This window comes from Colletotrichum higginsianum (assembly GCF_001672515.1).
Source record: "Colletotrichum higginsianum IMI 349063 chromosome 7 map unlocalized unitig_7, whole genome shotgun sequence".
Classification (NCBI taxonomy): domain Eukaryota; kingdom Fungi; phylum Ascomycota; class Sordariomycetes; order Glomerellales; family Glomerellaceae; genus Colletotrichum; species Colletotrichum higginsianum.
Window position 1 is genome coordinate 3,460,850 of NW_017263917.1, and position 22,054 is coordinate 3,482,903.

The 22,054-nt window shown below is 54.7% G+C and overlaps 9 protein-coding genes across 9 annotated transcripts; 5 read left to right on the forward strand and 4 right to left on the reverse strand.

The window, feature by feature from the left end:
- Window positions 1-566: 566 nt before the first annotated feature.
- CH63R_10746 (Major facilitator superfamily transporter) lies at window positions 567-2,654 on the forward strand (the record flags this gene model as incomplete). Its single annotated transcript, XM_018305720.1, has 9 exons — window positions 567-639; window positions 706-783; window positions 853-863; window positions 920-1,016; window positions 1,075-1,135; window positions 1,195-1,776; window positions 1,840-2,023; window positions 2,082-2,192; window positions 2,259-2,654. The coding sequence occupies 9 exons, from the start codon at window positions 567-569 to the stop codon at window positions 2,652-2,654; spliced, it is 1,593 nt and encodes a 530-aa protein (XP_018155144.1).
- A 196-nt stretch (window positions 2,655-2,850) lies between these two features.
- Window positions 2,851-5,004, reverse strand: CH63R_10747 (Amino acid transporter; the record flags this gene model as incomplete). Its single annotated transcript, XM_018305721.1, has 10 exons — window positions 2,851-3,387; window positions 3,448-3,570; window positions 3,638-3,984; window positions 4,044-4,164; window positions 4,233-4,267; window positions 4,325-4,515; window positions 4,580-4,655; window positions 4,723-4,771; window positions 4,828-4,848; window positions 4,909-5,004. The coding sequence occupies 10 exons, from the start codon at window positions 5,002-5,004 to the stop codon at window positions 2,851-2,853; spliced, it is 1,596 nt and encodes a 531-aa protein (XP_018155145.1).
- A 1,359-nt stretch (window positions 5,005-6,363) lies between these two features.
- CH63R_10748 (uncharacterized protein) lies at window positions 6,364-6,624 on the reverse strand (the record flags this gene model as incomplete). The annotated part of the gene is made up of 1 exon (XM_018305722.1): window positions 6,364-6,624. The coding sequence occupies one exon, from the start codon at window positions 6,622-6,624 to the stop codon at window positions 6,364-6,366; it is 261 nt and encodes an 86-aa protein (XP_018155146.1).
- Window positions 6,625-6,654: 30 nt separating this feature from the next.
- On the forward strand, window positions 6,655-7,887 carry CH63R_10749 (TRI11 protein; the record flags this gene model as incomplete). Its single annotated transcript, XM_018305723.1, has 4 exons — window positions 6,655-6,768; window positions 6,989-7,378; window positions 7,438-7,616; window positions 7,674-7,887. The coding sequence occupies 4 exons, from the start codon at window positions 6,655-6,657 to the stop codon at window positions 7,885-7,887; spliced, it is 897 nt and encodes a 298-aa protein (XP_018155147.1).
- Window positions 7,888-8,574: 687 nt separating this feature from the next.
- On the forward strand, window positions 8,575-10,122 carry CH63R_10750 (Major facilitator superfamily transporter; the record flags this gene model as incomplete). The annotated part of the gene is made up of 1 exon (XM_018305724.1): window positions 8,575-10,122. The coding sequence occupies one exon, from the start codon at window positions 8,575-8,577 to the stop codon at window positions 10,120-10,122; it is 1,548 nt and encodes a 515-aa protein (XP_018155148.1).
- Window positions 10,123-10,769: 647 nt separating this feature from the next.
- On the reverse strand, window positions 10,770-12,451 carry CH63R_10751 (Integral membrane protein; the record flags this gene model as incomplete). Its single annotated transcript, XM_018305725.1, has 5 exons — window positions 10,770-11,333; window positions 11,395-11,471; window positions 11,534-11,972; window positions 12,043-12,110; window positions 12,166-12,451. 5 exons carry the CDS (start codon window positions 12,449-12,451, stop codon window positions 10,770-10,772), a joined length of 1,434 nt encoding a protein of 477 aa, XP_018155149.1.
- Window positions 12,452-14,405: 1,954 nt separating this feature from the next.
- On the forward strand, window positions 14,406-15,216 carry CH63R_10752 (FAD binding domain-containing protein; the record flags this gene model as incomplete). The annotated part of the gene is made up of 2 exons (XM_018305726.1): window positions 14,406-14,813; window positions 14,881-15,216. The coding sequence occupies 2 exons, from the start codon at window positions 14,406-14,408 to the stop codon at window positions 15,214-15,216; spliced, it is 744 nt and encodes a 247-aa protein (XP_018155150.1).
- A 3,577-nt stretch (window positions 15,217-18,793) lies between these two features.
- On the forward strand, window positions 18,794-19,861 carry CH63R_10753 (NAD dependent epimerase/dehydratase; the record flags this gene model as incomplete). Its single annotated transcript, XM_018305727.1, has 1 exon — window positions 18,794-19,861. The coding sequence occupies one exon, from the start codon at window positions 18,794-18,796 to the stop codon at window positions 19,859-19,861; it is 1,068 nt and encodes a 355-aa protein (XP_018155151.1).
- A 101-nt stretch (window positions 19,862-19,962) lies between these two features.
- Window positions 19,963-21,709, reverse strand: CH63R_10754 (Aldehyde dehydrogenase; the record flags this gene model as incomplete). The annotated part of the gene is made up of 4 exons (XM_018305728.1): window positions 19,963-20,249; window positions 20,312-21,139; window positions 21,193-21,247; window positions 21,314-21,709. 4 exons carry the CDS (start codon window positions 21,707-21,709, stop codon window positions 19,963-19,965), a joined length of 1,566 nt encoding a protein of 521 aa, XP_018155152.1.
- Window positions 21,710-22,054: the final 345 nt, after the last annotated feature.

The window sequence follows — 22,054 nt, forward strand, 5'->3', positions numbered from 1 at the left end:
ATCCACGCCAAGGGGGGACTGTACCTATTAATCATCTCCAATCACCAGCGGGCGTTTCCTTCTCCGCGAGCGCAGCTCGTCTGCCGGGGAAACCACCGAGTTCGGCGGCGCGTGGACGTGGGGCTCGCGACCGCTCGCCCACCGGGCCTCACGATACGATGTCGTTGCCGGATCGGAGATTATTAGCGTTGGCGATACCCGCTATCCCGCATCCTCCCCCGGCACGACTGGACGCTCGTCATTCCTGGCATGATGGCGAATACTGGGCGAGACTCCTGGGCGTGCGTGTGCACGGCACGGCGTTGGCCCTTGGGTGCCAGGCGGGTGAGCTCCGACGGACAGATGTCGGACAACCACGCCGCGCCGCTCGATGCTGGCGGGCGACCAGGGTCGGGAGTGGCGAGCCTTTATAAACGTGTTGACATAATGGCGAACATCAAGCGAGAGGAAGAGTTTCGAGCGGTTTCCTCTTTCAGCCGGACGTATATAACGCCTCTCGAGCTGAAGTGCCGGACGTGGCTGGATCCTGCAGACAGACCAGTGCCTGGCAGTAGCATCTCTCGACAATGGGGGGCTTCATCGAATCAGTGAAGAAGAACAAGGTGGGGGCGGTGGTCGTCTCCGTGTTCGATTGGTATCGTGAGTTGTTCGGATCTGTCCAAGTAGTTTATCTGAAAAGCGTGGCTGACTGTCTGACATCAACAGCCTCCCACTACCCAGCGGCGGAGAAGAAGCTGCTCAAGAAATTGGACCTCGCAATTCTCGTCTTCGGAAGTTTAAGCTGTAAGTCACAATGGTCCCTGTCCGCTCTACATCTCGAGAGACCGTGACTAATTCGGCTGGCACGCACAGTCTTCTGCAGAGTTAGTATGCCCTTGACTGAGGTTCAACCCAATCGCGCGAGACTAATCGTCAGTAGTTTCTCGGCCAGCAAAATATCACCAATGCATACGTCTCAGGCATGCGGGAAGAGCTCGACGCACGCGGAAATGAGCTGAACTACTACGTCGTAGCGTGTAAGTTGTCCGCGCGATGATGACCCCTTCGAAACTCAAAATGCTGACTGGAGACTAGACAATACGGCCTACGTAATTGGGCAAATCCCTCTCATGACCCTCCAGACCAAGGCCAAGATGTACGTTCTATATTGACAGCACTGTTACATGAGATGTCTATGTTTCTAACTTTGTACAGTGCTCCGTTCCTGCTACCTTCGTTGCAAATCATCTGGGCAGTCATCGCCTTCTCTCAGTCCGAGATCAAGAAAAACTGGCACCTGTACATCTTACGAGCCATCACGGGATTCCTTGAGGCTTCCTCCTTTGGGGGCACTCATCTCATTCGTAGGTTTCTGTACGAGAGCGGGCTTTACATATTCGACCTGCTAACCGCCCCCCTTGCTTTAGTTGGAAGTTGGTTCAAGAACGAGGAGCTCTTCAAGCGTGCCGGCGTCTGGTTCATGGGCAATTCTCTCGGCTCCATGTTCTCCGGCTACCTGCTCGCAGCGATCCACCGCAACTTGAACGGCGTCATGGGGCGTTCTGGGTGGCGCTGGCTGTTCATCGTGCAAGGTATCATCACTTTGCCCATCTCCTTCTTGGGATTTGCCTTTTGGCCTGGACTGCCCTCGTCACCGAGGAGATGGTACTTCACCGCGGACGAACACGCTTTGGCGGTGAAGAGAATCCCGACCGTCGAGCAGGAAGGCATCACCTGGAAGACGTTCAAGTACACGCTCTCCCGCCCAATGTGGTGGATCTGCGTTCCCTGTTACATGTTAGTTAACGCCCGCGTTCTATCGATTGAATGACCTCCCGCATTTGTACTGATATTTCACAGCTTCTTGTGCCAGGCACATTACTGGACTGGCTATATGGCCCTGTGGCTCCGGAGCACTGGTTACTCGATCGAACTGGTCAACATCTTGCCGACCTTCATCGATCTTCTGCGCGCGTTATCCTCCTGGCTAGGAACCACGTTGGCAGGTTGTCTGAGTATCCGCGGGCTCTGGACTTTCCAAGCAGTGAGTGCTGAACTGTCTCGCACGTCCTCGAGGCGCTTGCTTACCTAACGGATCACAGTCCTTTGTGCTCTTCGCGTGTATCGTCTTGTCGGTATGGAATGTCCCAGACATCCTCAAGTTCTGCGCGTTCTACTTTGGAGGCTTCTCCGGAATGGCCTCCCCAATCTTGGTATGTTGCAGCAACGGCTCAGAAAGAGGACATATGGCCTTGTACTAACTAACGGATGAACAACAGTATTCCTGGCTCAACTCCACTCTCAAGGAGAACTACGGTGAACGCGGTCTCATCATCTCTTCCATGATGACTCTAGGCTTCTGCGGACAGATCTGGGTGCCACTGTTCACGTTCCCGACCGTGGAGGCACCGCGGTTCCCACACGGATACCCCGCGGCCACCGTGTTCGAGGTCGCCATGTGGGCATTCTTGATGTTTGGCACGTGGTACATGAAGAGATGGAAGTTGAAGCATCCGGACCTGGAGATGAGGCTGGCAAACGAGCCCACTGCACAAGAAGACTCTTCGACCCTAGGGTCCGACTCGGAAAGACCCGACGTCGAGGCGGCTGTCACGCAAGACAAGGGGAAAAGGGAGGAGGTGGTGGCCGCTCAGCCTTTGGCCGTGAAGAATTGAATCACATTGCAGGTATCACAAGGTTTGATCATGGGTTGGTAAAAGCTGCATGAAGCTCAAAGTTACTCAGAGACAGATTAGAATTATAGAGATTGATACAATTTAGACTTTAGCGTGGAGAACATTTTGTTGTACTGGATGAAATGTCGAGAAATGCCAATTCCATTCTTTATAAGTGTCATCGTTTTACAAAGTCCTACTCTTCAGCTGCCCGCTCTCCAGCAAGCAATGTTTCTTGGATACGCTGGGACGGAAGCCATTTATCGGCAGGGATGAACCACCAAGAGAGAATGGCAAAAATGGTCACGATGCCCATAATCACCGGGGCATAATTGAGAGTCGACGCCTCGACGGGGAAGACATACGGCGAGAACAGCACCGCCACAACCCATCCGTTCCACAGAACGGCAATGGCCTGGAAGGGCTTGCTCAAACGGCCCAGGCTCCACGCCGGCTTCGGGAAGTGCTTCGGTGTCAAGAGAAGACGGCAGATGCAGATCAGACCGTAGGCGGCAGCCGAAGGGACTCCCGCTGCCGAGACGAGGGACGTGAATGCCACGGACGACGGGAGGATGGTGCAGGTGATGACGGAGGCCACGCCCCAGACGACCAAGACGGCATTACGCGGCTGCCCGTCGACGACCTTGGAGACCCAAGGGGACCAGGGCAGGACGCCATCGCGGGCCACCGCAAAGACCAGACGCGATGCAGCGAGAACGGCAATGGCGGTATTCTGTGTTTGTATCAGCGTTTGTTTATAAAGGTCTGGTCTAGATCCACAGTCGAGACTTACAAACCAGAGGGCAACAATACAGATGATGTTCATGAAGATGTGCGCTCTCTCGCCGAGAATGGCTGCGTACAGGGGCACGAACGGCTGAGTACTTCCGAAAGAGAAGAAAGTGTCCGCGTCGGGCTGAAGAGTAACCATTGTCAGTAGTCAATCCGCGAGGCCTCTCTCTATGCTCCGCATGGTGACTTACAACGCAGAACAAAAACAAGATCACCACAATGAAGCCGCCAACGCCACTGGTGACCGTGCTCCAGAAGATGCCCTGCGCGGCTGCGACGCTGGCGTTCTTGGTCTCCTCGGCCACGTGTCCGGAAGCGTCGAAACCAATGAGGATACCGGCCGTGGCGAGGTACGAGAGACACCAGTTCCAGCCCGCCGGGGCGCCCGTCCCGTTGTAGGTGGTCAGGAAGGCATCGTGGGCCGAGCGGAAGCCGTACTCGCTCTTGCTGGTTGCAACGGGCAACCAGATCATGTTCAGGACAAAGTCGAGGAGGACGAAGGAGGTGGACATGTAGAAGATCCACTTGAAGTAGCGTGCTGGAACCTGGCGTTAGCGAGACGCGAATCCATCCTGCACCACTTGGATCAACACTCACGGGGCAAGAGATTCCAGATGGCTGCCAGAGCGAGCATCACCTCTGTGGTTATCCACTGGACAGCCCGGAATTTGACGCTTGATGTGTCTGACGGGAAGTCGAGATCGAAGACCACAATCTCCTGCGGGGTTGTTGTTAGACATAGGACAGATACACGACGACTGGTGCTTGGTTGTAGAGGCGACTTACAGAGAGCATGTAGTTGACAGCAGATTGGGTGTTGCCTGGGAGTTGTGTCAGCCAAATGTCCCGGATCGCCTGATCGATATGATGTGACGTACTGGCACAGAACGTTGTCCAGGCTGTGGTACTCCACCACGCGACGATGAAGCCGAAGAACCTGCCGTAACGGGGTCCTCCGGCTTCGGCTGCCCACATGTAGATGGATCCTGCAAGAGGGAGCGAGGAGCAAATCTCTGCAATTACGGCAGCGGTGATGAAGGTGAAGACACAGGTCACCAGGAAACTCGTCCTACACGTTCATCAGTCGACAACCTTATGCGATGGCAGCAGCCATAAGAGAAGTCAGAGTATACCAGTATGCGAGATTGCCTCCTGCTGCTATACCCGTGGCAAAGGTAACTCGGACGCCACCAATGAAGTATAGAGCGGCTACGGGAAAAAAAGTCAGTCAATTCCTAGCTCAGTCAATCAAAAGCGTTTGCAACAATATGCCTACCGAATGTTGTTGCAAAGTTGTGGAAAACATTGAACGTCCTGTGTAAGACCTAGAAGAGTGAGTCGACTTGACATTCACCGCCTATTCCAGCATCACCCAGCTTACCGGCTTGTAGCCCAAGTTTTCCTACAAGTTCGCAGTCAGCTAGAGTATTGCAGGCACCTGCTCCGAAGATTGACCACTTACCAAGACTCGCGCGTCTCTGGTTGACTCCTGCTCTTCGTCGCTCTGGGAGAGCGTTGCATCCTTGGCGACACTTGCATCTTGGCGATCGACGGCCATCTTTGGTCGCAAGTCTTGGTGTTGGTCCGAGCTGAGCGAATGAGCGACGTCGCGGTGAACGAATGCAGAAGCGGAGAAGACGGGGACGTCTTAATATTAAGAATAGGAATACGGCCATCGGCACAACCGGCCGCCGTTGGAAAATCCTTTCAAGCGGGACGGGTATGGCCGGCTTTTGCAAGTTAGTGACTGAACCTCCAATGACGGATGCACCTTGTCGCGCGATGTGGGACTGGATGGCGGCATCGGTAGTCGATACGAAACGGCATTAGCAGCACGCTGTTGTTAGCAACCGAAATGGGCCTAACGGAGCAGAACATAACGTACTGGGGACCGGCCGGGTTTGAGCGTTGAATTCACCGCTTTCCGAGTTTCTGTTATTTGTATCACTGCTTTGAACACGGTCCAAGACTGAGGGACGACCTGTGACATTACATGACCGAATGTGAAGGTAGTCACGAGCAACTACACTTGAGTGGCAACGCCGCGGTACTATGCGTGATGAGAAAACGGTACTGGGAGCTGCCCATGAGCAATTGTCAGTCGACCCTGGCTTCGTAGTCGTTCCACATACCCCTGATCTCAGACAGTCAAAGTAAGCATGCCGGAGCGAATGCTGATTGCGGCTTGGCTCGACCGACCTCCGGGGAAGACGCCCATCACGCAATCGGTGTTCCGAGAACGCAATGTACCCATCGTGAGAAGAGAAACTCTGGGCTTTGGAAACATGATAAACCGCGCCACTCTTGTTACGAGCAAATCGCCGAGGCCAGCGGAACAACTTATCTCTAGCACCGGTCCGGACCTTGGATCCATGCCAACTTGACTTATTGCTTCGATAGCCCGATACACACTGATCGCTACCCTGCCATCATCGACGACCAGATTCACTCACTAATGGCGATCCTCACTCTGACTTGTCTGGGTCTGCTGTGCGTGATAGTAGCAACAGTTGTGAAGGTGAAGCTCGAGAGTAAACCAGCCCCTAGAAATATACTGATTTTGTGAAGGCCTTCCATCGAGCACATGCGTCTCCGTTGTCCCATATACCCAATGCTGGCTGGGGGGCGGGGTACTCCCGGCTGATATGGGCCTTTCGCGAAGAATACTGTGGCAGGATCACCATTGACCTGCCAAAGATTCATGAGAAGCTAGGTATCCCTCCCCATTTGACGTTTCTTTTGTTCCCCAAAACTCACAATTTTTGGGCAGGCTCCATCGTCCGCATTGGACCGAACGAGCTCTCGTTCTACTCCATCGACATTTATGACCTGATCCATAGCGTCAATAGCGGGTTTGCAAAAGACCCCCGGAATTACGGCGAATTTGTTCAAGACGGGCATCCCGCCTTGTTTTCCATCACGTATGACCAGCGCCGTGTCCTTCCAGAGTGGTAATGACTGATGCGACACCAGAGACCCAGAGGAACATTCGAAGAGGCGCAGGATTCTTGGCCAGCTCTTCAGCCGCAGCAAGATCGGAAACCTTGAAGGCCTCATGCTGCATCATGTCAACGAGTTTGTCAGGGCAGTTGGCCAACAACAGCGCCCTTTCGACGTTGGGCCCGCTTGTCGTGCTCTCGAAGCTGATATCATTTGTAAGATGAGGTGGAGAGTTCATGATGTGATGTCTCGACAAGTTTTGCTGACAATGATAGCGGAATTCTCATTTGGAGAAGCACTCAATGCCATCCGTTCCTGGTCCAAAGGACATGAGACTCCGATCGTTTCCAAGAACGACAAGAAAGCAACATTCATGCCCCTGGTCAGTCCCTCAACTGTTGGCCGTGTTCTCGCTAACAAACTGCAGCTCATGAATTTCCCGGTCCTGTACGACCGTTGGTTAAGTATTGAAGACATACTCTGCCACGTTGAGGGTTCGAAAATATCTTCTCGAAAGGGACTGCAACAATACGACCAGGTCTACCACCACACCCAATATTCTCGCGAGGAGATACTAGCAACTAACTGCTTTGAGTTCTCAGTGGACAAGCGAAGCATGGGTCAAGAACAAAGACCCTGAGAGAAAATCGCCGTTCCCGAATCTGATCAACGTCATGGTCTCTGCTGGTGTGCCAACGCAGACCGCCCTGTCTGAAGCCAAGGAAAACCTCGGGCCGGGGACAGATACAACGTCTGCCTCATTGGCACACATCCTCTATGCTCTTTCGAGAAATACAACCTACCAGAAGAAGTTGTACCAAGACCTCGCACGGGTTGGGTTTCCCACAGACATGAGCGCTTTGGAGAGTATTCCCCGACTGAAGGCCTGTGTGAAGGAAGGTATCCGCTGGGCTGGAGCTGCGGCTGCAATGCTGCCCCGCGTGGTTCCGGAAGGCGGCGTTGAGCTTTGTGGGAAATTCATACCGGAAGGAGTAAGGCTTCAGAGCACACGCAATGATTCATTGCTAATGCTAACCACCTTTTCCACCAGACCGTTGTTACCTCCTCGCCTATCTGGTATCTCAGAGACAAGTATGCCTTTCCAAACCCTGAGCTATTCGACCCCTATCGCTGGATTGATGAGACGGGAACAATTCTTACCGAGAACCCGATACGAGACAAGTTCTATGTCCCATTTTCCAAGGGGCCCAATATTTGCATTGGCAACCAGTAGGTCTCTCGACACGCTTCAACATCCGACGAGCGGCTAACGTACTCCGATTCCAGCTTCTCCTACTTTGAGTTGTTCTTGAGCCTGGCAAAGATGGTGGAGAGTTTTGTTCTCATCCACGCAGACGAGGATGGCGGTGGATTGGCACAAGCAGCCGGGCTGATCAACTCCGACTGGCAGCCGGTTCAACTTCCCAAGAGAAAGGAGTGGGTTGCGGCGGTAGTGACGGAGCCACTGCTCGTCACGGCCATCCCAAGAACTCGTGAGTAATTCTGGCTATACGGGACAGCCGTGTAAATATCCACGGTATGGAAGATATCGTCGGATATTGTATTGTCGATTATAGGGGACCATAGTTGGATGCAGCCTGAATCATGTAGGCCTCAAATACGGTACTGCCGCCATCTTGCTCGAACGCCCATTGGCTGCATTAAATAGACAAGAGCTTCAAGACATAATGCTGTGAACAAGGAACACTATAGACAAATAAGCAACCTACTATAGCTGGTAACATTAAGCATTCTAGACCTGGTGTAAGTTCCCCGTTTGCTTAGCTTTATCCATAACAGGGTATGCTTATGCAGTGTTATGCTTAAATGGATAATTATGTATGCATAACCAAGTGTCGTCTGTTCCCCTATTTCCCTCTGTCTCTTAGTGGCCGTAACAGTACCTACCTAGAGCGGTCCATCCTTGCGGCGGAACCACGCGATTCGGTTAGGGAACTTCGGGGAGATGACCACAAGAGGAAGGCTGTAAAGTCCGACGCGCCTCTCTCTCGATGCCTATGTTTCATTTCTTTGCCAAGCCACTTCGTCACGCTTGTGCCTAGAGAAGTAATCACCTTATTTAAGCCTCAACAGAGGCTGCACCGACTGCAACCTCAGTCCAAAAAGTTCGGCAACAGACCCCCAACAAACAGAGCACGGCACGGCGCTCCGAACTACCGTCGCTAACATGGCGTCTTCTCACCAGAGACCTCTCAGCGGAGATGACGGGGCCGTCGCGTCCCACAGAACCGACGCGACGGAAACGACGCCGTTGCTGGCCGTCGGCGACATCGCCCCGACCGCTGACCCGGACGTGTCCAAGGCGACGACCCTCAACGAGCCCGACCGGCAGGATGACGACCCGGAGGACAAGCCGCTGCCGGGCTGGCAGATCTTCCTGCTGTGCTACGCCCGGCTGGTCGAGCCCATGGCCTTCTTCTCCATCTTCCCGTACATCAACCAAATGGTCCAGGAGAACGGCAACCTCCCCATCCCGGACGTTGGCTTCTACAGCGGTCTCATCGAGTCGCTCTTCTCCCTGACCCAGGCCATCGTCATGATTTACTGGGGCAAGCTGTCGGACCGCGTCGGCCGCAAGCCCGTCCTCGTCTTCTCTCTCGTCGGCGTCACCTTCGCCACCTCCATCTTCGGCATGGCCCAGACCATCTGGCAGATGGTTCTCTTCCGCTGCCTCGCCGGCGTCTTTGGCGGCACCATCGTCACCATGCGCACCATGATCGCCGAGCACAGCACCCCGAAGACCCAGGCCAGGGCCTTCAGCTGGTTTGCCTTCAGCGGCAACCTCGGCCTCTTCCTAGGACCGCTCCTGGGCGGTGCGCTCGCCGACCCGGCGCACCAATACCCAGGACTCTTCAAGGGCCAATTCTTCCTCGACTACCCCTATGCACTTCCGAGCTTTGTTGTCGGCTCCCTTGGCTTGACATCCGCCCTGACCAGCTTCTTCTTCGTCGAGGAAACGCTCAAGAGGGAACGTCATGACGAGAGTGACAACGGGTCGACGGCGCCCAAGAAGGACACCCCATCCATTGCGCAACTCGTCAAGTCCAAGGGCGTGGGCAAGGTTCTCTACGTCTATGGCTATATCATGCTCCTTGCCATCGCCTACACCGCCATCGTCCCCGTCTTTTGGTACACGCCCGTTGAGCTTGGCGGCTTCGGTTTCGTGTTCCTGCAATTCTCAATCATGATGGCGGTCAACGGCATCTCTCAGGCCCTGTGGCTCTTGATCGTCTTTCCGCCCTTGCAGCGCCGCATCGGGACCAACGGCGTCCTGCGCGCCTGCGCCTACGCCTACCCCTTGTTCTTCCTCCTCTGCCCGCTCGGCAATCTTTGTCTCAAGGCTGGCGTCGACGACCCCGGCCTGGTGACCTTATTCTGGATCATTGCGCCCATCGGTCTCGCCATCGGCAGCGGAGTGAGCATGAGCTTCACCGCCGTCCAACTGGCCCTCAACGATGTGTCGCCCAGCCCGCAGGTCCTCGGGACGATCAATGCTCTGGCGCTGACCGGCACGAGCGTCATCAGGTCCTTCTCGCCGGCCTTGTTCGCGAGTCTTTTTGCCGTTGGGGCGGGAACGCAGGTTCTCGGCGGCTACGCCATTTGGGTTCTGATGATTGCCCTTGCGATCGGGTTAATCTTCGTTGTGAGACAGCTCCCTGACGAAGAGGACCTGGAGCAGCTAAGAGAGCAAGAGCAAGCCCAGCAAGAGCAGTAGGCCTTCTGGACTCTACACCTATATAGCAAACTCATTGCTATAAGCTAAACCTGTTGACGCAAGACGTTGTTAGATCATTGCCATCGACTGGGGGCGCATGCCGGTAAAAGTACCTGTAATGTATATCTGTGTTCAGCAAAATAGCCCTCGGCGGGGAAGAGCCAGCCATGGATACATGTGTATAAATATAGCTGTACGCACGATATTTTCTTTGACTTGAGAAGAGCTTTGCAGTATCTAGATGTCGTTCTTACATCTTTTGACTTAATGCGGTTAGCAAGATGCTATCAAATCAACCGATTCAGCATTGTTTCTTGTGATGAACAGCTGAGACTCTCCAAAACCGCCTTATCTGATTCTTACCTCTGCTGAATAGTTGTATGAAAAGAAATCGCCAATTCCACCAGCTGGTTCTGCGGCTACCAACAAGCCTCGCTCACCGTTTCGGAAAAGAGACTGGTTGAGACGGCCAACCATCAAATTTGCTCTGGATGAATCCTGAATGAACTTGTTTTGTTTTGTAAACATTTTTCTGTTTTTTTCCCCCTTTTGCTCGTTTGGCATAATTAGTATGGACTATGGTTACAAGTTTGTGAACAAACAAACATCCCATCCACTCGGGTATGTTTTTGCCAGCTACCATCTCATCACATTCCCGTTCCCGACCTCCTCTTGCTATTGAACTCGGGAATCATCGACTCCGGCTCGACCGGCTCCGTCGTCACCTCGACCTCGCGGTGCTGCCAGATCCTGTTGTCCAGGTGAGGGTACGCGCCCGACGTGCTGTTCTGCTTCGTGAGTTTCTTCCCGTGGTAGTGCTCCCTCGCCGTCGGGGCCGGTTCGTTTTCCGGGAAGTTGGCGCTCGCGGGGCTCCTGATGGTCACGCTGACGGTGCTCTGCGGCACGAGTTCCACGTCGTTGGAGCTCCGCGAGCTGCGGTCGTCGTCGCCCCCGCCGATCGTCCGGAGTCCGATGCCGTACTTGGCCTCCTCGCGGAAGCTGGGCTTGCTGTTCCCGTCGGAGAACTTGGACCAGTCTTTGGAGCCGTCCCGGGCGTGGGAGGCGTTTCCGGACCTTTGGCCGCCGCCAATGGTCACGCCTCCCGACCTGACGCCCGATTTCTTGTTGGAGGAGTTGAAGCCGTATTTGTCCATTCCGCTTCGCTGAGCGGAGTCGAGCAGCCCCTTCCATAAAATCCGGACGATAGGGCCCTGTATCAGAGGTGTGTTAGATTTGTCCTTGTGAGAGCGTTTCGTTTTGATTTCGACTAACCAGCGTCGGTAAGCAAGCTGACACTATGCCACTGCTTATCTCAATGATATTCCATGCAAGGCCTTGGGCCAATGAATCTAGTGGTGTGTCAGTACAGTCCTTTGGTAGTCCAGTCCGCGATGTCGTCCGGGCAACCTACAGGGTATGTCGTTTCTCGTGTACAAAAGAAAAATTCGGAAGCGATAGACACTGCAGAAAACGACGTAGCTTCCGAGCAGGAAAGTAAAAAGAACCAAAATACGCTGAGCCCGGTTCATCTGCAGTTTCAAGACATGGGGGATCGGCAGGTAGAGAATGGCGATGTCGACGATGATGCTCGGTATGGCGATGCAGAGCTGCGTCAGGAACAGGTCGATGCACGTCCCGGATTTCCAGGGTTCCCAGAGCCTGTTCAGGGGTATACATTGTATCGAGGCGGCGATGACGCAGGCGAACGTCCAGAGAGTCGTCAGGCTCCCGCAGATCCAGGCCCCTTTTCGAACTTCGGGCATCGGGAAGATGCGCAGGTAGAGAAGCAGCAGCGCAATCTTGTACACGTTGACGCCGTTGACATAGAGGATCTCGGCGCCGATCATGGTCTGGAATGCATAGAGAGGTCAGTAACTGTCGTTATCAAGGGGTGGTGACGAGTGAATAAAGAATGCGCACCCTGTCGAGAAACTGCATCTGTTGGAGCGTAAGACGGCCAGAATGCAGTCCGATGCCCCCATCCACCACTAAAGCGATCATATCAGCCAAAGTCCGGCGCACCTTTCACGGGGGCTCACTGACAGATCAGGTTCATGATCATGTTCCCGATCAAGATGATCAACGCAGCCAGCATCGTATAATCGTCGATCAGGTACCTCGCACCCTGGAGGTGGCGCGCCGTGAACCGCAAGCCGACCACGAACGCGGCGAAGGCGGTAAACGCTATTGTGATTCCCCGGACATACGAGCGAAGGTCCTCGGAGAGGTCCTGGTCCTCGGCGAAGCTGGCCAGCTTCCTCAGATAGTCCCGCTGGGCTTGATCGATCGTCGGGTCGTCGTACGGGTAGGACGCCATGGTGGCTGCCATGGCTGGCGGCTTGATGGCCACTCGGGGCTCTGTACGGAGCGATGAGGTCGAGGAAACGGGTCGTCGACTGGCTTGGAGGGGTTCACCGGGCAGGCGGACGCAAGGGGACTCTTCGGTGGAAGCACCACGTGGGGACTGAGCATCGTTTTATTCTCTGAACAACTTTTGGGCATCGTCAGCTGCCATTACCCGGCCGAACTCCTTTCACAAAAAAGACCCTCTCCCCCTTTTGCCTTTCGAGAGACACACACGTTTGTTGGTCCATCGCTTGACCAAGTACCAAGTACGTGAGTGTCTGGTTCCTCGGCCCCCATTTGTTGCGGTCGAGCCACGGCTCCATCGTCCAAAACTGTCAATCCTTTCTCTTTCGGCATGTCATGTTTGACAGTTCCATCAAGCCCCGTTGCGGCTACGACCTCGGCAAGGGGCCGTACCAACTCGACAGGGACGTATTGAGGATGGCAACCTGAAAGAGGAAGTGGCTAGAGGGGAACAACATCCGGTCATATCCCGGAGTCGCTGGTTTTGTCAATCTTTGTCGGGTTGGAGAAGAATACCCACGAGGGTTCGCCAAACATCTGTGGGCTCTGGTCAGGGTGATGTCGTATGGGGGGGGCCAGGAACATGTTTGTTTTAGTCTTAGTCCACAGAAGTTCTTCAATGCCAGCCCACGTGTGGCACGGCCGGCAACCACGTTTAAAGACTCGAAAGGGGAGAAACAGACCGGCGCACGGCTCTCTTCCGGGGGCCTGTCAGGTTGTCTCGTCTCGAAAACCGTTGAAGATACAGAGTAATTGTGCGCTAGTTGGGGATTTGTCCCCTTGAAAATACCCTCTCTACCACTAGTGAGTAGGTCCCGCCTGACATACCCCTTGATGGCCAGGGATACCCATGTTCCGTAGCACTAGGAAAGAATCGACAGATCCTCATCCGAGCCACGGCAATCAAGTATGGCTTATCCCGCGGTTGATATACTGTACGTAGCACAGGAAGAGGGTTGCACTGCCTTCTAAGCAAAAACCACGGAACGCGGATGGGGATCACGTTGAGTCAGGAACCCTGCAATCTGCTGCAGGATGCCAAATGTGGGTTCAAGATGTCTCTCTGCGTCATTAATGTCAAATGCTCATGAAGAAAAACGTCCTGGAGGATTCGTCTCTCATTGTTTACGAGGACAGGCCACAGATACGACACAGCGCGTCAGAAACCGCCGAGGCAACTTGGCAAAGGCGGTTAGATCGTTGCAAGAGCCTCACTCCGGAGACTAAAGCAACCCAACTACCGAGATGTCAAAACTAGAAGGATTGCACAACAACGGCCCAGCAGACGAAGCAACGTCATCCACCGCACCCACACAACCAGCTTTTCATGGAAAACATGTATAGATACTTGACAGGCTTCATGTCACATCCGGTCTCCGCCAGATCGAGTCGGGTAACAACCGCTTGCGCCATTATCCCATTGTCCGCTCCGCAGTAACCCCTTCAGACCCCCGCATTGGCCCCTTTTTCACAAGTGGTTTGTCTTGACTCCTGGACGAACCCACCGCCAATGTTGGGCCGCTTGTGGATAACTTCGGAGGACCGCGTAAGTTGCACTAACGGGATAGAGACCTCATGGGACAGTATCCGACAAATATCCCGCCGATAAATCATGTATAGTCCGTGGCTCGCAGAGGGCCATCATTTCGGAGATATTGCTTGCTGGGGACGAGTGTTCATGCATCGCCGGAACGGGTGTCTATAGCACTCAGTACTTTAGGAACCGACATCTGCCTCTGCCCATGACTTGCCTCTCTTGTTATCTTGAAGACCGTCTCTGTTCTCTCTCGAGTCCCTCCGCATCCATCCCACCCGCTTCCGCCCTCCCCCCCCCCCCTCTTCGTCAATCTCTGACAAGACCCAAGATCGCACCCTGCGTGGTTCTCCAGTCTCCAACGTTACATCCAACCACCATGAAGCCCTCCGTCCTCATCGTTCCTGGCGCTTGGCAGCTGCCCACGGCTTTCCAGCCCTTCGCGACTGAGCTCGCCAGCGCCGACTTCAGCGCCTCCGTCGTCTCCCTGCCCACCGTGGGAGGCACCACAACCCCGCTGGCTACCCTGTCGGACGATGTCGCCGCCGTGCGCACAGAGCTCGACAAGCTCGTCGCCGACGGCAAGGAGGTCGTCATCTACTCTCACTCCTACGGCGGTGTTGTTGCCAGCAACGCCGTCGAGGGTTACGACGTCGCTACCCGCTCGGCTGCCGGCGCCCCCGGTGGTGTCGTGAGCATCGTCTACTCCAGCGCCTTCATGCTCCCCAAGGGCTCCAGCTTGCTTGATCTTCTCGGCGGACAGCCGCTCCCCTGGATGATTGTCCAGGTATGTGATCATGAGTCCCATGTTGCTTGCTCGGTGCGCGGGTACAATGTACTGATCTGTATCGCAGGAGGACCGCGTCGTCGGCAACACGACCATGCTTCCCGAGGTCGGCTTCAACGACCTGCCCGCCTCGGAACAGGAGAAGTGGGCGAGCCAGATGACCTGGACCTCCCTGAGCGCCTTCGTCACACCCTCCAGCTACGAGCCCTGGAGCAACGGCATCGATTGCGCCTACCTCTACGCCACCCAGGACAACGCCTTGCCCCTCGCCTACCAGCAGGGCATGTCCGGCGTCTTGCCCGAGGGCTCCAAGACTGAAAACGAGCCTAGCGGCCACTGCGCTCACCTCAGCCGGCCGGCAAACGTCACCTCCATCCTGAGCAGGTGGTACCCGGGCAACTGAGTGCGGCGGGGAGAGCGAGAAACGGGGCAGGCAATCTGCTGTCGTTGTGCCCACATACGTCTAGATGAAATACATAATACAAATAATAATGCGCAATATGACCTCGGTGGAGCGCACGGCGTTGCATGCTCGTGCGATAGTGAAGTGGTGTCCGAGGGGATTCCTGTAGACCTGGCAAATCACCAACCTTGTTTGGCCACTTATATAACCTAGGACGTATGAGCTTCTCCACTTTTTGAAGATATAGAAGAAGGCCCAGTATATCAATGACCCTAAGTGCTATCCGTATAGGGACAAAACGGGCAATTGCGGCCGCCAGATCAAAGTGCACGACCCGTGGTTCCTCTGGGAGTCCCCCCCCCCTCCCAAATCTGTCACTCCAAATCAGGCTAAACGATGTTGGAGGTGTCCTGGTGTGGCTCAGGTGTGAGCTGTTCGACAGGCGACATCCATGCTAGACCGTTTCCGCGAGCAGATTTTCTCGCCTGTCCAAGCACAGTTCATACAAGGGTGCCCTGCTTGGCCCAGGAAGTAGTCGAGATAGGTCAGTCGAGCGAAGGTTATCGAGCTGATCTTGAGACTTTATGCTTATTGCCCAGCAGCCTCGTCCTCTGAATAAGTACAGAGCTTATAGCCAGAGACATACTGGCTTCTTCACGTCGCGTTGTGTGCCCTACGTCGCGACTATCAGCTGACTGCTATCTCCAAGAGCCAGTCTACCGAGACCGTTGTCTGACGACGCAAATAGTATTGATTGTCCAAACTAGGTCATTTCAGAGAACTAAGTCAAAGAGACTCCCTTGAAAGAATACCGATTTTAACCTAAACGATGGCATCACGGAATACGTTGGACTCCAGTAATATCTCTGAAGCCTTGTGAATGTTGCCCCAAGTTTAATTCGCTACCACAGCGAGCGACCGAATCCCACATGACATTTCTTCATCGACATATAGTATGTTCTCAATCACCTCAAGGAGAACCACAGGCCTTTCCTTCACATTCGCCGAGATGAACAGAGCATAGGGGTCCTTGACGGATCCTTTACGGACCAATTTCGAAAAGGATGGCGCCCTCGACCAAATCTCGAAGGCAACTGAAAAGCTGAAAAGTAAGTTAGATGCGAGTAAGACGGCCAAACGCTGGAACACAATTTTGAAAATCCATGTTCTGGCCATTCACCTAGTAGGAAGCGCTTCGCATCATCTGAAGATTGCGCCGTCTGGAAGAAATGACCACAGGACTGATTGTTCACTCCAACGATATTCGAACTCGCCTTACTCACGAAGATACATCCCTGACCGAGGGAATACAGCAATGCGTTTGCTATGGAAGACTACTGCCATAGCTGTCCCCGCTCAGCCTCATCCACAAGTATCGATAAGTCATCGACGACGCGGATCGGCAATCCTGACTTCTGGACATGTCGGAGTTCAAGTCTTAGATTCATTCATGGTAGTACAACGATGTCGAGAGGTTTTGGCGCCAATTAGAGCGCTTCAGAAATGCAACGACGGCACAACGTATTCGCAACAGTCATTCCCTCTTCCAGATAAGGGTTGGAGGAAAAGCCACCCTTACTCGAATACGCCGTCCTCCATTTCCCAAGCAAGTGGCAAAGAGTGCGTTGAAAGACGAAGATTACGAATGTTGGGGGTTCTGCATTCCGAGTCCTGTTGACAAAGGTGTATCGCTATGCGCATCGCCACGTACATGAGCTCGACGGATATGGTCTTAGAACTTGCCCAACGAGGCAGAAACGTCGATTCTCGGGACTCATCCGGAGCCTCCCCCCGTACTGATATACGCATCATACAAGGCGAGCAGCGGATTCGACCAGCTTTGAGAGGACCATGCCGACATCAATCATTTGAATGGTAACAAGTGCACCGCCTTTTGATGCGAGCTGCTGAGTACGACCGTATAAACGCTGCTGAGTTTATGTCGAAGCATGGAATCAGGGCAGGTCCAACTTACTGAAGACTCTGGAGTAGGAGTCTAGTTCAGGGATTTGGCTGAGAAAGATATACGGTAACTCGCTCGGGGAAGTCGTTCAACGAAGCCCTTGAATCAAATTTCCCTAGTGTCTTACAGAACAGGATCAAGACAATGAAGCTCGAGGATCTTAACTGCGTCGACGAATTTAATGGTACGCCTCTTGCCGTTGCCTTCTCCAGAGGAGGAACAGATGTCGCGGTGATGTTGCAGGAAGCCGAGGCAGACTTGATTCTCACAAATGTCTTTAAGCGAGACCTGCTGTGCGCCACTATTCTCTCTGGCTAGCTCCTCGTATCTGGTAGACCTGGCGGCGAAAGTTTTCATATGATGTGTGATGCTTCTCCAGCTCCTTGAAGATTGGTCTAGCCAGGCCTTCATGTGTTCGACATTCTTAGACCGTCAAGAAGAAGTCAGTTTGCAACTGGTGGCAAGTAGTGATGGAAGGCCGTCACCGAGGGAACGGAAGAGACAAGAGCCGAAACTCGTGCACTTTTAAGCCAACCGGATTCAGAGTCTCACGACCTGTTTTTAGCTTCATATCAATGCCCAAACTATCCTGCCGGGAGAAAAGCGCCTGTTTGCCCGCAAGGGAGACTTGTAAAACGAAGTGGCTGAACAGGAAATCAAATGACGTTGAGCGATTGAATGTGACTATTATTAGTCCACAGTTGCGGCTAACCGAACAACATCCAGCAATGGATTCACTTCAACCTGGCCGGTTGGCCCAATGGCAAGGCGTCTGACTACGATTAAATATGTTATCAGGAGATTCTGGGTTCGACCCCCAGGCTGGTCATACTTTTGCAGTTTTTGTTTCACGATCATGTTTCGTCTTATGTTTTGTTCGTCCTAATGTTAAACGTGGTTCGTTCAGTCTGCTGGGAGACTCGGCGGACCCGGTGAGTCACGGGCTTCTCTAGAATCAAACCTCTCTCCCGGAGCAGCTAATTCAAGTGGATCCCCGGTTGCGGCAGTCCCCGGCAAATGGCGGAGGTCGATGTGGGGCTTCCGGTCACCGAACGATGGTCGAACTGCCCAAGTTTACAGTAGTGGAACAGATTGAGCGAGCGCCTTTGATAAATTGGCCAACAGAACGAAGTAATCGGACGATTCCGGACGAAACTGCCGAGGCCTCAAAGCTTCAAACCGTATTCTGGTCAAATCGGGAGGGGTTCCCGCTGGTTTAGTGAACATTCGGCCTCCGGGCGCCATTTATGGGACCGTCGCGATCCATCCCTACCGAGTGTGGTTACAGCGGGCCAACGGCACACTTCGTCACAAAGTTTAATAGAGACACGTCTGCCTCTTGAGACATGCGATCAGGGTAGCCCATTCGCTGAGCCAAGGCCCGCCTCGTTCCTTGCATGCCGAGTGGGAGAGAGGCGGTCGGGCTTCGTTCCTTGAATTCCGTTGTGGGATTGTGACGGTCGGGCCCCTTCCCTGGAGACTACACTCCCCATGGAGGGAGGGGTATTTAAGGCCCTCGCTCGGGACTCGTAACCTCTCCAAGTCGCGATACCGTCCATAGAAGCAGAACCTCGGAAGTGAAACCCGGACCGCCCTGCAAAAACACTCGCCAAGATGCCCCAACACGTCCTCCTTACCGGCGCAAACGGCTTCATCGCCCAGCACATCCTCGCCCAGTTCCTCGAAGCAGGGCACTCCGTCCTCGCCGTCGTCCGGAGCGAGTCCTCCGCCTCCCGGCTCCGCGCGACATTCCGCTCCTACCCACCTCCCCAGCTCGACATTGCCATCGTCCCGGACATCACGGCCCCGGGCGCCTTCGACGCGGTCCTCGCCAGCGACCCGCCCCTCGACGCCGTGCTGCACACCGCCTCGCCCTTTGACTTCCGCAAGGGCAACGCCAGCGCCGACTTCCTGGACCCGGCCGTCAAGGGCACGACGGAGATCCTGCGCGGCGTCGCCCGCGCGGCCCCCTCGGTGAAGAGGGTCGTCGTCACGAGCTCCACGGCCGCCGTGGTCAACGTCTTCCAGCCCGCCGTGTCCGACCCGCCCAAGATCTACGACGAGCGGGACTGGCTCGAGGTCTCGCAGCAGGATGTCGAGGAGGCGCAGGATCCACGTCTGGCGTACCTCGCAAGCAAGGTGTTCGCCGAGAAGGCGGCGTGGGCGTTCGTCGCCGAGGAGAAGCCCTCCTTCGACCTCGTCACGATCAACCCGCCCATCGTCTACGGGCCGCCATACGACCCCTCGACGCTCGCGTCCCCGCAGGACCTCAACCAGAGCAACTTCATACTCTACGCGGGCCTCCTCGCGCCGGAACTGACGTCGGCGTCGCCCGTCCCGCCCGAGGTGTTGCACCTGTACGTCGACGTGCGGGACGTGGCGCGCGCGCACTTGCTCGCGGTGACGAAGCCCGACGCGGGTGGGAACCGGTTCGTCATCGGTGCGGGCGGCGTGTCGAACCAGAAGATCGCCAACGTGCTGCGGGAGAGATTCCCGGAGCTGAGGCACAGGATCCCCGAGGGTGACCCGGCGAAGGCGGCGCTGCCCGAGGGTATCTTCGGCTTGGATCCTTCCCTGGCGGGGAGGGTGTTGGGGTTGGAGTACAAGAGTCTGGAGGATACCATCGTCGATACAGCGACGCCGATTGTTGAACTGGAGAGGCGTGCAAAGAAGACTACGTGAAGCTGTCTGCGGTCTAAGGTTGGGTGGTTGGGAGGAGACTGTGACAGTGTTCTGTATTGCGATTACAAACTCTAACCCCAGCGATGTAGAACTCAGCTTCTTCAAGTCTTTGCGAAGTGAAGGCTTTGGGTGTAGCAATAGGATAACAACCCCTGCTTGCCCATCTCCCCACCGTGGCCACTGTCCTTCATCCCGGCAAAGTAGCCGCCGACGTTTGGCAGCTCGGGCACATTGATCGAAACCGTCCCTGCCTCGATCTTTCTAGCTATGCTTTCAGCCCTGCCTACATCTCTGCAGTAGACGGACGCTCCGAGGCCGGCGTTGCTCAGGTTGGCGCGTTGGATCACCTCCTCTTCGTCAGTCCAGGTGAGGATCGGGAGGATTGGGCCTTAGAAGCCGATGTCAGTTTACTCCTCTCAATGAGTCACAGTCTATCTGCCGCTTACAAACAGCGAGTGAAAGGGAGATCGGGACAATACGAACCGAATTGTTCTTCCCGGACAAGAATCGAGTCTTCCGGGGGCTTTGTGACGATAGTAGGCGGCACCCAAAAGCCCTTGGAATCCAGGGGAAGCTCGGTTGCGATAACGCTGTAGCCATTCCTCTTGTAATGGTCGGCAATATCTTTGACACTGTCATACTGCATCTTGTTTGAGACTGGACCGAACAAACTAGGCGAGGTAGCGTCGCTTTTGATTGAGAAAGACATTTTCACCTCGCTGGTGAATTTCTCGAGAAATTCGTCGTAGATCGACTCGTGAACGTAGACGCGCTTTGTGGCCACGCACATCTGGCCGGCGTTGAGAAAACATCCGGTAGCAACCCGCCCTGCCACCTCTCCAATGTCGACATCGTCCGTGACGATGGCCGCGTCATTGCCAGCCAGCTCCAGCGTCAACCGTTTCAAGGTTTTGGCGCAGTTGGCCATGACGCTTTTGCCCGTGGCGATGGTCCCCGTGAAGCTGATTTTCGCAATGCCTGGGTGCAGCGTCATGGCGATGCCGAGGTCGGCGCCGCCATTGAGTACCTGGATTACACCGGGAGGGAATACGTCGATGAGGAGCTCGATGGACTTCATAACAGAGTAGGGCGTGAAGGGCGAGGGTTTGACAATTATGCAGTTGCCCGTGATGAGTGAGGAGACCACCTTGATATTTGATAAAATCAAGGGGAAGTTCCAGGGGCAGATGGCGCCAACAACGCCCAAAGGGTGATGCGTGGCAACGATCTTGAGCTTGTCGTCCTCAGAAGTGATCTCGTCTTCGAGATGGACCTTGGCTATAGAGCCTGAGCGTGCCGAAAACCGTGAAGGGGCAGTAGGAGAGACATACTGTAGTACATGGTTTGGTCGCAGGTGTTTCCAATCTCGATCTGGGCCACGAGTCTCTGGGGATTGGTGAGCGCCGCCCTCGCTCAACTTTGGTAAAGGCAGAGGAGAGAGTTTCAAATCACCGATTTCCCGGTCTCCTTCATGACGATCTCCATCAGCTCCTCCTTGTGTGTGGTGTATACTTCAACAATCCTGCGTAGGTAATCGCACCGCTCGTCAATCGTGGTCTTGGACCACGCCTTGAGGGCTTTCTGGGCTGCGGCAACGGCATTCGCGAGATCATGGACGGTAGCAATAGGGGCGTCCCAGAGGGGCTCTTCTGTGCGGGGATCGATGCATCGGTGGTGTTTATCGCTGCCGCGGCGCTGGCCATCAATGACATTGAAGAACTTCATCTTGACTGAGACGCAACAAGCACATTCGACAGGATGAACAGCACAGGGGCAAAGGTCGTGAAGTCCGCGAAGAGTTGCGGTGAACGGTGAATGGAACACAGGTTCGGCCACATGCCTTTGCATCCTTTGCACGCCAGACGGCAATACCGGAACATGATCATCTCTGACGTGATTTCAGACGCAACCAGATGTCATGCTGCTGCCAGAATCCCACGCGAAAGTGAGGGGTCCGGTACAGTCGCCGATGTCAGCGCACGCGGAACGCTCCTGAACCGGTGGCGGCAGAATGCGTCACGTTGGGGTAGGGTCTGCGGCAGTTGAGATTGACAAAGGCAGTTTGCGGGGGATCTGCAATGAGTAACTTTGATCGTCTTGTAAGAGATGAGGAAGTCAAGACTGGAGAGATGTCGTGTACTACACGTGTCTGAATGGTGCATTGAGGCTTCCGATGGTCAGCGGTGACCGCAG